General features: G+C 35.1%; 1 protein-coding gene across 10 annotated transcripts in view; it reads left to right on the top strand.

Moving 5' to 3' along the window:
* PTPRC (protein tyrosine phosphatase receptor type C) overlaps nt 1-14,320 on the top strand; it is a 136,699-nt gene that overhangs the window by 92,598 nt on the left and 29,781 nt on the right. For all 10 annotated transcript variants that reach the window (XM_023548249.2, XM_023548247.2, XM_023548245.2 and 7 more), the window contains 2 exons: nt 6,526-6,731; nt 11,422-11,482. In XM_023548249.2, coding sequence (XP_023404017.1) covers nt 6,526-6,731; nt 11,422-11,482 — 267 coding nt within the window. The remainder of the gene's footprint in view (nt 1-6,525; nt 6,732-11,421; nt 11,483-14,320) is intronic.

The following is a 14,320-nucleotide window of genomic DNA, read 5'->3' as shown; positions in this document are numbered from 1 at the left end:
ATAAGAGTTCCAATCTCTCCACAGCCTCTCCAACATTTATTGCTTTGTGTTTTTTGGATTAATGCCAGCCTTGTTGGAGTGAGATGGAATCTCATCGTAGTTTTAATTTGCATTTCTCTAATGGCTAATGATCGAGAGCATTTTCTCATGTATCTGTTAGCTGCCTGAATATCTTCTTTAGTGAAGTGTGTGTTCATATCCTTTGCCCACTTCTTGATTGGGTTGTTTGTCTTTTTGTGGTTGAGTTTTGACAGAATCATGTAGATTTTAGAGATCAGGCGCTGGTCCGAGATGTCGTAGCTGAAAATTCTTTCCCAGTCTGTAGGTGGTCTTTTTACTCTTTTGGTGAAGTCTTTAGATGAGCATAGGTGTTTCATTTTTAGGAGCTCCCAGTTATCGGGTTTCTCTTCGTCATTTTTGGTAATGTTTTGTATTCTGTTTATGCCTTCTTTAGGGCTCCTAGAGTTGTCCCTATTTTTTTTTTCCATGATCTTTATCGTTTTAGTCTTTATGTTTAGGTCTTTAATCCACTTGGAGTTAGTTCTTGTGCATGGTGTGAGGTATGGGTCCTGTTTCATTTTTTTGCAAATGGATATCCAGTTATGCCAGCACCATTTGTTAAAAAGACTATCTTTTCCCCAATTAACTGGCACTGGTCCTTTGTCAAATATCAGCTGCTCATATGTGGATGGATTTATATCTGGGTTCTCAATTCTGTTCCATTGGTCTATGTGCCTGTTGTTGTACCACTACCAGGTTGTTTTGACTACTGTGTCTGTATAATAGCTTCTGAAATCAGGTAGAGTGAGGCCTCCCACTTTCTTCTTCTTTTTCAGTAATGCTTTGCTTATCCGAGGCTTCTTTCCCTTCCATATGAAATTGGTGATTTGTTTCTCTATCACCTTAAGAAATGACATTGGAATTTGGATCGGAAGTGCATTGTATGTATAGATGGCTTTTGGTAGAATAGACATTTTTACTATGTTAAGTCTTGCTATCCATGAGCAAGGTATGTTTTTCCACTTAAGTATGTCCTTTATAATTTCTTGCAGTAGAGCTTTGTAGTTTTCCTTGTATAGGTCTTTTACATCCTTGGTAAGATTTATTCCTAAGTATTTTATCTTCTTGGGGGCTACTGTGAATGGTATTGATTTGGTTATTTCCTCTTCGGTGTTCTTTTTGTTGATGTAGAGGAATCCAAGTGATTTTTGTATGTTTATTTTATAACCTGAGACTCTGCCAAACTCTTCTATTAGTTTCAGTAGTTTTCTGGAGGATTCCTTAGGGTTTTCTGTGTATAAGATCATGTCATCTGCAAATAGAGATAATTTTACGTCCTCCTTGCCAATCCGGATGCCTTTTATTTCTTTGTCTAGCCTAATTGCCCGGGCTAGGACTTCTAGCATGATGTTGAATAAGAGCAGTGATAAAGGGCATCCTTGTCTGGTTCCCGTTCTCAAGGGAAATGCTTTCAGGTTCTCTCCATTTAGAGTGATATTGGCTGTTGGCTTTGCATAGATGCCCTTTATTATGTTGAGGAATTTTCCTTCAATTCCTATTTTGGTGAGAGTTTTTATCATAAATGGGTGTTGGACTTTGTCAAATGCCTTTTCTGCATCAATTGATAAGATCATGTGGTTTTTGTCTTTTGTTTTATTTATGTGATGGATTACATTAATGGTTTTTCTGATATTAAACCAGCCTTGCATACCTGGTATAAATCCCACTTGATTGTGGTGAATTATTTTTTTGATATGTTGTTGTATTGTATTGGCTAGAATTTTGTTGAGGATTTTTGCATCTATGTTCATGAGGGATATAGGTCTGTAATTTTCTGTTTTTGTAATGTCTTTACCTGGTTTTGGTATCAGGGAGATGGTGGCTTCATAAAATGAGTTGGGTAGTATTCTGTCATTTTCTATGCTTTGAAATACCTTCAGTAGTAGTGGTGTTAACTCTTCTCTGAAAGTTTGGTAGAACTCTGCAGTGAAGCCGTCCGGGCCAGGGCTTTTTTTTATTGGGAGTTTTTGGATTACCGTTTCAATCTCTTTTTTTGTTGTGGGTCTATTTAGTTGTTCTACTTCTGAATGTGTTAGTTTAGGTAGGTAGTGTTTTTCCAGGAATTCATCCATTTCTTCTAGGTTTTCAAATTTGTTAGAGTACAATTTTTCATAATAATCTGAAATGATTCTTTTAATTTCAGTTGGTTCTATTGTGATGTGGTCCTTCTCGTTTCTTATTCGGGTTATTTGTTTCCTTTCATGTATTTCTTTAGTCAGCCTAGCCAATGGTTTATCAATTTTGTTAATTTTTTCAAAGAACCAGCTTTTGGCTTTGTTAATTCTTTCAATTGTTTTTCTGTTCTCTAATTCATTTAGTTCAGCTCTAATTTTTATTATTTGTTTTCTTCTGGTGCCTGATGGATTCTTTTGTTGCTCACTTTCTATTTGTTCAAGTTGTAGGGACAGTTCTCTGATTTTGGCTCTTTCTTCTTTTTGTATGTGTGCATTTATCGATATAAATTGGCCTCTGAGCACTGCTTTTGCTGTGTCCCAGAGGTTTTGATAGGAAGTATTTTCATTCTCGTTGCATTCTATGAATTTCCTTATTCCCTCCTTGATGTCTTCTATAACCCAGTCTTTTTTCAGGAGGGTATTGTTCAGTTTCCAAGTATTTGATTTCTTTTCCCTAGTTTTTCTGTTATTGATTTCTAGTTTTATTGCCTTGTGGTCTGAGAAGATGCTTTGTGATATTTCGATGTTTTGGATTCTGCAAAGGTTTGTTTTATGACCTAATATGTGGTCTATTCTAGAGAATGTTCCATGTGCGCTAGAAAAAAAAGTATACTTTGCAGCAGTTGGGTGGAGAGTTCTGTATAAGTCAATGAGGTCAAGTTGGTTGATTGTTGTAATTAGGTCTTCCGTGTCTCTATTGAGCTTCTTACTGGATGTCCTGTCCTTCTCCGAAAGTGGTGTGTCGAAGTCTCCTACTATAATTGTGGAGGTGTCTATCTCACTTTTCAATTCTGTTAAAATTTGATTTATGTATCTTGCAGCCCTGTCATTGGGTGCATAAATATTTAATATGGTTATGTCTTCCTGATCAATTGTCCCTTTTATCATTATATAGTGTCCTTCTTTATCCTTTGTGGTGGATTTAAGTCTAAAGTCTATTTTGTCAGAAATTAATATTGCTACTCCTTTTTTGCTTATTGTTTGCTTGATATATTTTTTTCCATCCTTTGAGTTTTAGTTTGTTTGTGTCTCTAAGTCTAAGGTGTGTCTCTTGTAGGCAGCATATAGACAGATCGTGTTTCTTTATCTAGTCCGAGACTCTCTGTCTCTTAATTGGTGCATTTAGTCCATTTACATTCAGCGTAATTATAGATAAATAAGTGTTTAGTGTTGTCATTTTGGTGCCTTTTTATGTGTGTTGTTGGCAATTTCATTTTTCCACATACTTTTTTGTGCTGAGACGTTTTTCTTATTAAATTGTGAGATCCTCATTTTCGTAGTGTTTGACTTTATGTTTGTTGAGTCATTAAGTTTTTCTTGGCTTTTATCTTGGGTTATGGAGTTGTCATACCTCTTTGTGGTTACCTTATTATTTACCCCTATTTTTCTAAGTAAAAACCTAATTTGTATTGTTCTATATCGCCTTGTATCCCTCTCCATATGGCAGTTCTATGCCTCCTGTATTTAGTCCCTCTTTTTGATTATTGTGATTTTTTTACATATTGACTTCCGTGATTCTGTTATGAGTTTTTTTTTTTTTTAATAAATCTTAATTTGTTTTTGTGATTTCCCTATTTGAGTTGATATCAGGATGTTCTGTTTTGTGACCTTCTGTTGTGCTGGTATCTGATATTATTGGTTTTCTGACCAAACAATACCCTTTAGTATTTCTTGTAGCTTTGGTTTGGTTTCTGAAAATTCTCTAAACTTGTGTTTATCTGTAAATATCTTAATTTCACCTTCATATTTCAGAGAGAGTTTTGCTGGATATATGATCCTTGGCTGGCAGTTTTTCTCCTTCAGTGCTCTGTATATGTCGTCCCATTCCCTTCTTGCCTGCATGGTTTCTGCTGAGTAGTCTGAACTTATTCTTATTGATTCTTCCTTGAAGGAAACCTTTCTTTTCTCCCTGGCTGCTTTTAAAAGTTTCTGTTTATCTTTGGTTTTGGCGAGTTTGATGATAATATGTCTTGGTGTTTTTCTTTTTGGATCAATCTTAAATGGGGTTCGATGAGCATCTTGGATAGATATCCTTTCGTCTTTCATGATGTCAGGGAAGTTTTGTGTCAGGAGTTCTTCAACTATTTTCTCTGTGTTTTCTGTCCTCCCTCCCTGTTCTGGGACTCCAATCACATGCAAGTTATCCTTCTTGATAGACTCCCACATGATTCTTAGGGTTTCTTCATTTTTTTTAATTCTTTTATCTGATTTTTTTTCAGCTCTGTTGGTGTTGATTCCCTGGTCCTCCAGATGTCCCAGTCTGCATTCTAATTGCTCGAGTCTGCTCCTCTGACTTCCTATTGCATTGTCTAATTCTGTAATTTTATTGTTAACCTTTTGGATTTCTACATGCTGTCTCTCTATGGATTCTTGCAACTTATTATTTTTTCCAGAATGTTCTTGAATAATCTTTTTGAGTTCTTCAACAGTTTTATCAGTGTGTTCCTTGGCTTTTTCTGCAGTTTGCCTTATTTCGTTTGTGATGTCTTGAAGCATTCTGTAAATTAGTTTTTTATATTCTGTATCTGATAATTCCAGGATTGTATCTTCATTTGGGAAAGATTTTGATTCTTTTGTTTGGGGGGTTGTAGAAGCTGTCATGGTCTGCTTCTTTATGTGGTTTGATATGGACTGCTGTCTCCGAGCCATCACTGGGAAACTAGTTTTTCCAGAAAATCCACTGACTGGGACGCTGGCTGCAGTCTCCGAAAACAATCGCTGCTTCCCCGTATTTGTTCGTTTTCCATCTCTAAATCTGTGTTTGTTGTTCAGGGTTCGTAGATTGTTATGTACTTGATCGATTCACTTGTTTTTCCTAGTCTTTGTTGCAAGAGGGATCCGAGGTAGCATCTCCCTAGTCCACCATCTTGGCCCCGCCTCCTGAAAGCATTTTTAATGTTGGATTTTGAAGTTAACATGGAGCTGTGTAAAAAGTCAGATGGAGAATCTTGCAGGCATTTGGGAGGGCAATTGTAAAGGGTCACTGGCAGGAAAGGCATTTGGCATGTTCTAGAAGTGTGAGAGGGATCTTAGGTTTCATTTCAAGGTCTTTTCCTCTGAAATATCTTTCCATTCTCTTTCAAAGACCCCATTCCTTTGGGATTATGTGTTTAGGATTCAGTTTCTTAATATATGTCACACCCATTAGATTGTAAGCTGCATGAGGATAAGGGTACCTACCACTATATATTTAGAACATAGCACAGTGCCTGGTACACAGTAGGTACTTGATGATTGTGAGCCAAAGAGTGAGCGGGTGAAAAGTAGGACTACATCTACCTCCCAGAGAGACATAGATAGCTGGCTTTTTTTTTTTCTTAAATCTCCTTCTTGTTACAATATGATTCCTATTTAAGAGTTGGTGGATGGTACAAATGGGTTAACAAGCTTGGCTGCTAACTGAAAGGTTGAAGGTTCAAGTTTACTCAGAGGCACCTCAGGAGAAAGGCCTGGGTATCTATTTCTGAAATATCAGCCGTTGAAAACCTTACAGAGCACAGTTCTACTCTGACGCATATGGGATCACCATGAGTCAAAATGGACTCAAAGGCAACTGGTTTTTTGGTTACCACTTCAGCCAGACTTCTAGTCTACACTCATTGTCTCTAACCTTGACCTCGCTTTCACTATATACACACTGCAGTTCACTCTATATCAGCCACTGAAGACTGCCCTCATCGGGACAATCAGTGATCTTTTAATTGCTAAGCACAACAAATACTTCTTAGTGCTCAGTTTACATGACCTCTCTGCTACATTCATAGTGCAAATAACTCGTTAGAATAACTCGCTACCCTCACGGTTTCACTTACACACTCTCTTCTACCTACCTGGTGTGGCTTCTCAGTCTCTTTTACGGGCTTTTCATCTACCCTTAGAGGTTTCCCAGCAATCATCCTTTCCCTTCCTTTCTCTTCTCTCCTCTCCCCTTCCACTCCCCTCCTCTTCCCTTTGATTCATTTCCCTTTTCTTTCTGTTCCTTTCCTTTTCTTTCTCTTCCATTCTGTTCCCTTCTGCCCTCTTTTACTCTTTTCTAATTTATACACTTCCCTTGGAAGATCACATAAACTCTCATCACTTCAACTACAATCTATATGCCATTACTTAACTGAATGAATAGGTGATTTGGTTTCAAATGTTTTCTTATAGCTTTTTTATCCATGCACTACCATAACTTCGTCCTCCATGACCCCATAACTTAAAGTATTTTATACTATACTCACATTGTTGAGTAAATAAAACACACATTTTGTAAATGAGTGAAATAACAAATTTTTCTTCATTTTGATAGAGCCAGGTAAGGTGAAGGGCCTGACTGTTAGCCTGAAATCAGATAACAGTATGATGGTGAGTTGTGAGGAGCCGGATGACCCTAATGGCCCCAAGAAACGTTACAATTTGACAAGAAAAGGTGGAGATAAAGTATTTACAGATCAACGTGATGACTGCTCATTCTTCATGGATAATCTCCAATATTCAACAGAATATGTGTTTGAGGTAAGATTATGTTTTCTGTAACCACTACAATACTGACATGCATTATAATAATTACACTTTTATAATATAATGTTCAAAAGAGTGTCATAGGAGCTTGAGAACTTCTGATACCTACTGTAATCATGCTTTACGTCTTAAAAGTTTTGACTCCAAACTTTTCATCCCTACGAAAAACAGTGGTTTAAAGAAAATTTTTTATTGGAATATATTAGATTTTCAATATAATTTTGTTATAGCTATATTATTGTTCCTGTGGCAAGGAGCACAACACTTTATGCTCATCAGATTATTACTTTGCCAAGTATTTTCTTTACTTTTGTTTTTTATTCTTAATAACATGAATTTTTCATTTGCAAAATCTTTCGAGGTACTTTGATGTTAGAAAAAACACTACATAGCAATTTTAAAAATACCCATAATTTCACTGTCTACTGATCATATTTTGGTTATATGATTCCATAATGTAATTCACATTCGCACACACATACCTATCAAATATATTATCAGCATTCTGAATACTCAACTTTATTTTTCATCTATCACTATATCATGAACGTCTTTCCATGTTAAATATTCTGCTACTACTTAATTTTTAAAGTGTTACTCTTTAAAGTGTTAAAAAGCAAAGATATCACTTTGAGGACTAAGGTGTGCCTGAGCCAAGCTGTGGTATTTTCCATCGCCTCAAATGCACATGAAAGCTGGACAATGACTAAGGAGAACAAAGAAGAGTTGACGCACTTTGACTATGGTGTTGGTGAAGAATGTTGAGTATTCCACGGACTGCCAGGAGGAAAAACAAATCTGCCTTGGAAGAAGTACAGCCAGAATGCTCCTTAGAAGTAAGATGGCAAGGCTTTGCCTCATGTGCTTTGGACATGTAATCAGGAGGGGCCAGTCCCTGGAGAAGGACACCATACTCGCTAAAGTAGAGGGTCAAGGAAAAAGAGGAAGACTCTTAACAAGATGGATTGGCACAGTGGCTCCAATAATGGGCTCAAACATAGTAAGGATTGTGAGGATGGTTCAGGACCTCTCAGTGTTTTGTTCTGTTGTACATAGGGTCAATATGAGTTGTAACTGACTCGGTGGCACCTAACAACAACAAGACTTAATTTTTTCGAGCTTGCATAGGATTCTGTCATATGACTTTACCATGTATTAACTATATTTATGTTGGTTTCTGTTATAAACAACATTCATTAAACACACTTCTACATTTGTAAGTCTTTAATAATTTCCATTTGATAAATTCCTGGGAATGAAATTCTTGGGTCAAAAGGAACTTACGTATGTTTTAAGATTTTTTGATTCATATTAATATTTTTTCTATAAAGGTAAGCAAATTACCATTCCCGTAACAGACTATAAAATGGCTACTTGAGAGTTTTACCAACATGAGTCAGAATCAACTCAATGGCAATGAGTTTGGTTTGGTTTTAGGTGAAATATGGTATCTTTTTGTTTTAATGGTGTATCTTTACTCATTGTTGAGGGTAAATATAGTTACTTTTTGGTCTTGTGATAATATCTTCTTTATTTCCTTGGTCTAATTTTCATCTGGGAAGTTCTTTGGAAATTGATAATTGTCATAATGTATAACTGTCATATGTGTTGTATACTTTGCTTTCAGTTTATAATTTGCTTTTTAATTTTCTTCATAGTACTTAGGAATCAGACACAATTTTTATTGGTCAAACATCGCTTTTATTCCTCTCTTAATGGGAACTCCCCTCATGTTTTACTGTTAAATATGATGTTGGCAATTGGCTTCTGATCAGTTTTGATTAAGGAAATGTCTTTCTATTTACAGACTTTTTAAATTTTTTTAATCAGAAAACTAATTTAGATTTTATATATATAAAAAAAAGGCAGTATATTAGATGATGACATGCTTGTACAGGCAGTCCCCAGGCTATGAACATCCGACTTAGTGATGAACCAACACCCATTAAGCCTATTATATTAAAAACTAGAGGTACATACAATAGTTCATAATCACAAATGGGCGCTACTTTGGAATGCACATAAAAACATTATTATTATTACTGTATTATTACGTTAAAGATGTCTTAGAGTATCTAGGAGTATTTCTTTAATTTTTTACAGGTAAAAAAGTACACTACATACTATATACTAAGATAAACATTTGACTGACATTAGATAGGAACCATACCTAACTGTTCTGACTTGAGTGCAAATTCAACTTAAAGACAGGATTGGGAATGGAACTCATTATTAATCCAGGGACTGTCTGTAATTACATGGTTTGATTTGTTTACATGGTGAGTTATAATGATAGGTTTTCTAATGCTAAGCCAGTCACTTTCCTAAAATAAACCCTGCTCTGTCATTGTTTATTAGTCTTTAAAACATTATTAAACAGTATAATATTTTACTAATATTTCATGAATATGTATCCATAAGTGAGATCATTCCATAAGTGGGTGGGGTAGTGTTTGCATATATATGCAGGTGTCCATTATTCTTGTTACATTTGGTTATGAAGTTTGTGCTAACCTGATAGGACCCGCTGGAGATATTTTTTTTCTCTATTTGTAATGTTAAATAATATAGGAATTATCCATGCCCCCCAAAATGTGTTTTGATGCCTTTAAATTGAAATAACAAAAACAGAAATCCTGGTGGTGTAGTGGTTAACTGCTATGGCTGCTATTTGATGCCTTTAGCACAAAGGAATTATTTGGGAACCATTTACATAATTTTTCCCCAAATTATTGGTCTTTTCAGGTATTTTTACCCGTTCTGAGTGAGTTTGGGCATTTATGTTGTTCTGAAGAATAGCCCATGTAAAAGAAGTATTATGTTATTGCCATGTCATCTCTCTCTACTTCCCCACTGCCCACGTGGTTCCAGGCGCACTGACTCCTTTTCGGTTTCTCAAATATCTTCAGGTTTTTCTCTCTTTAGCCACTTTACTGCGTGCTCTTCTTTCTTCCTATAATTCTCTTCTTCCACTCTTCAAGTTACCCTGAAAAAAATATAGGTGGATACCATATTAAAATACAATACCTTAAAATTCAAATTAGAAGATATTCTGTTATCCATTGTCTTCCCTGACTTTTCAAGACTGTCTTTTATTTAATTTATTACACTTACAATAATTTGTTTTATATTTCTTCCTATCTTCACTTCTATATTTATAGCTTTATGAGGAAGCAGTTTTTTTTTTCTTTTTTCCATACTATTCAGTATTGTGATCCCTAGTTAACAAATTACAAATTCTTTTTTTATGATTACTTTCTTACTTTTCCTTCTCCTGAGTTTATTTTGATATTTTTCTGGTAGCTTTGGATTGAAAGATTTTTTGTTTTATTTTTTTCCTCCATTGCTTTTCCTTTTTTTTTTTTCCCAGCTAAAAGCCAAGACAAGCTAAAAACAAACAAAACTCAAAAAACTTAAAGCTATGAATTGGCTTCTGGTAAAATTTTCCCTGTGTTCCATGATATTGTTTATCACTAATTTCTCAGTGCCTGCACATAAAAAAAAAAAAAAAAAATTATATATTTATTTTTTAATAAATGGTTCTTTCAAGCAGGATTCTTTTTATTGGTAATTTCTAAAAAAAAAATTGGAAGTTTATATATATATTATTTTCAAAAGTGTTTTTACATTCTCATAATTGAATTTTTTATTGCCATTAGTTATCCATTTATAAAAAAAAATTGGCTTTTACAATTTCTGCCTTTCACATTCATAGTGTATTTTTTTACAGCCCAAAGTATGATGTTTGTGCATAGTCTTTGAGTACTGGGGAAGTTATATATTTTCCATAGGAGAAAAGCTTATATGTATGTCAGTTTTATTTTTCATGTTTATCATAAATCTCTTTCAATTATATTGTTCAGATCTATTTTATTCTTTAATTTGTTTTCTGCCAAAGACTGCCATTGCTCTTTTTGCCTTTTTCAGTTTCCTTGTACATATAAATTATTTTTGCTTTATATATTTGCATTAAATATTATGAGACACAGATGTTTGTGCTAGTTATATCTATACTGGAGCCCTGGTGGTACAGTCATTAGACGTTCAGTTGCTAACCAGCTGGTCAGCAGTTCGAATTCACCAGCTGCTCCTTAGAAACCCTATGGGATGGTTCTACTCTATCCTATAGGTTACCCTGTATCACTTTAAGGAATCAATCATTATCCTTTTAATTCCTTGTGAGCTAAATATTATGTTGATATAACTATTCCGATTCTTATTTTGTAATGTGTCCATTCAAAAGGTATACCTTTGCCTTTGAAAAAAAATTCGGTACATTTTATCTATAGCACTTATAAACAGCATATGGTTGAATTTTCTTTTTAAATCAAATGCGAAGCTACTTGTCTATTAATTGGGAATTTTAACTTCCAATTATGAACAATTCTTCTGTATTGGATTTTATTTATTCTTGCTGATTATCATTATTATTATTATTGATAAAAGGATTAAAATTTCTTTATATCTCATGCAGTGTCAAAATACTTTTTAAAAAATATCTGACAACAAACTATTGATATAACCTTGAAATTTCAACTTTAAATTAGAGCAAACCAATTTAATATTTAATAAATTTTAAATAAAAATAAATAGCATTGAATGATGACTAATGTATGTTTTACATTATGATATATAAATTTACCTTAGAAAACTAATTTATTTTCTTTTTATTGCTGAAATTTAGGTCAGTTTTTACAATGGGAAATTTTATGGACTCGCAGATAGTAGGACTAAATCAACATCTTGTAAGTCACCACTGAGCTATTTATTTTATTATCTCTATAGTAACAGAGTAATTATCTCTATAGTATCTCTATAGAAACCCTGGTGGTGTAGTGGTTAAGTGCTACAGCTGCTAACCAAAAGGCTGGCAGTTTGAAGGTACTAGGTGCTCCTTGGGAACTCTATGGGGTGGTTCTACTCTGTCCTGTAGGGTCACTATGAGTTGGAATTGACTCAACAGCAATGGGTATGGGTATAGTAACATATCTTAGCACTTACACCACTGTATTATTTCATATTGAAACTCATATTTCATTTTAAAATATTTAAATAATAAGCTTTCAATGAACATAGTATTATAAATTGTTCTGTAAAAAATAGGTGAACATTATGTTAAAATACAATATCTGCAATTCAGATAGTTGTTGTTGTTAGGTGCGACCCTGTGTGACAGAACAGAACTGCCCTATAGGGTTTTCTTAACTGTAACCCTTATGGAAGCAAATCTCCAGGTCTTTCTACCTGTGGAGCCATGGAGTGGGTGGGTATGAACTACCAGCCTTTAGGTCAGCAGACAAGCGCTTAACCATTTGCCCCAGTAGGGCTCCTAAATTTAGATGAGTAAATGATTTTTCATTTATTAAAGGATTGTTGACCTATAGAATAATACGCAAAAGGACTTACTGCACAGATGATTAAATTACGACTTTTTGGTGGCATTTCCTTCATGTTGGCAACTTTGTTTTGTGTAATATTCTGCAATTATTACCTATTTTATCTTATCTTGTCCTTCAACCATATACTTTGTAGAAGTGGATGTTAGGTACAGATATTTTTTTGATTTACCTAATTGAAGTTTATTTAAATATTTCATAACAGCAACAATATGGCTGTTCAGTTTTTTATGATTAACAACTTAAAAATAATTTCAATCAAAGTAAAGGTGCACACAGAAAAAATCCAGTAACTTAAAATTTCGTTATTTTAATGAAAATAACAGCTGTGTCACAACACTCCCCACTAATTGTTCAGCTCGTGGAAGCAACCATTTCTAACCATTTCTATTTTCAGTTCTCTTCAGAGCTTCCTATATATGTAGACAACACTTGTATGGTGCTCTTTCCAGAGTTATTAACATTGCCTGTGGATATGAGCCTACACAGAAAGAACACTTGGTACTCTGCTTTAAGCTTTCTCTGTTTGTTTACTCTGTAGGCAAAATTAAGTCATTTAAACTGCTGTGTGCTCTATCATCAACCATAGGCTATTTCTGTTACTGTCGTTGCTACTCTTCAGTCCTTCTTTCCTACACACATAGGCACATAGACAATCACTGAAGCTTTATTTTCCAAAGTCAAGAGGAAGATACAAAAACAGCTTACTTTCCGAACTGCTAAGTTCTGTGAAGTTTTAGCCCTTTTGGTTAAGATTTGTAACATAATAGCTCTAGTATTAAATGCCATACAAATTTAGCCGTGCATCTGTGATTCTATTTCCATATTAGACTTTTCTTTTGTATCTCTTCACAATAAAAATGTTTTTTTTTTATTATGTAAATCATTTTTAGCTGTATCATCCACTCTTGGGGTCTTAAACTCAAGTAGGCATTTCAAATTCACACACCTTAAAAGGATACAGAGAATCAGGCAGAAGAACACAGCAGTTCAGGGACTTCTCTCTGACCCTTCCAGAGGTGAATCTGATGAGAGACCACATTTGTGGTACAGGTGCCAACCAGGCTTAGAAGCTCCATATCCCAAATAAGAACCAGTTTCTGAAGTCCTGGTGATCTATTTCCAAAAAAATCAGCTTTTGAAGACCCTATAAAGCACAGTTCTACTTTAACACACATGGGATCACCATGAGTTAGAGTTGACTTGATAGTAACTGGTTTTTTTTTTTCCTCTACTAATATTTCCATGGGAATAGATTTCAGAGGTGTCAACAGGGCTGTGCCCAGTTACCAGAGGGTGGTACCTCAGGGAGACCTGCAGCTATGGCTTCCCAACAGCTTGATCTGGTTTTTCCATAAACCTCTCTGTTCAGATGCAGTTTAACAACCAGGGATTCTTTTATCTCCAGCCCAATGCCTCTTCTGTAGATTTATGATTTAACAGCTAAAGGTTTGCATATCCCGTTTTCAACCTGGCATTTCCATTTAGATGTCTGATAATTATTTCAAACTCTCAAATCCAGAAAGGAACTCTTTCTCCCCTGAAGCCTGTTCTACCTACAGCCTTCCTGATTCCAGTTAATTACAACTCTGTTTAACTATTTCCCCCCACTTCAAAGTTACTACCCTGGTCTGAACCACTGTAACCTCTTGCCTGGATTATGGCATTCTCATTAAGTAGTCATACGAACCCTTGTAACACGTAAGTCAAAATTTATTACTCTACTCAAAACCCTATAAAGGCTACCTATTTCATGCAAAGTAAAAAAACAAAATATCCTTAAAATTGCTTAAAAGGCCCAAATAATCTGACCCTCTCACCCTTACTTCCTGCAACACTGGCTCTTAGGTCACATCTGCTGTTCTCCCCCTCATGCACTGGGTTCCAGCCTCACTGGCATTTTTGCTATTTCTTGGGCATGGCAGACATGCTCCTGCCTTTGAGTTCTTGCCCTGAGTATGCCCTCTGCCTAGAACACAAAATCCTAAATATTTGCTGGGCTAACTCCCTTTCCTTCTCAATGAGCCCCCCTAACATATCTGACAATGTACCTGATGTTGGGATATGGTACCTCCCACACTCCCAAATGCCCTTATCCTGCTTTTCCATTTTAATCTTTGCAGCCCTTGTCTTCTAAGCTGCTTTATTATTTGCTTATTTATTATATTTATTCTTTGTTGTCTGACT

This window comes from Loxodonta africana, chromosome 20, assembly GCF_030014295.1.
Source record: "Loxodonta africana isolate mLoxAfr1 chromosome 20, mLoxAfr1.hap2, whole genome shotgun sequence".
NCBI lineage: Eukaryota > Metazoa > Chordata > Mammalia > Proboscidea > Elephantidae > Loxodonta > Loxodonta africana.
This window is presented reverse-complemented; position numbering and strand designations above follow the sequence as displayed.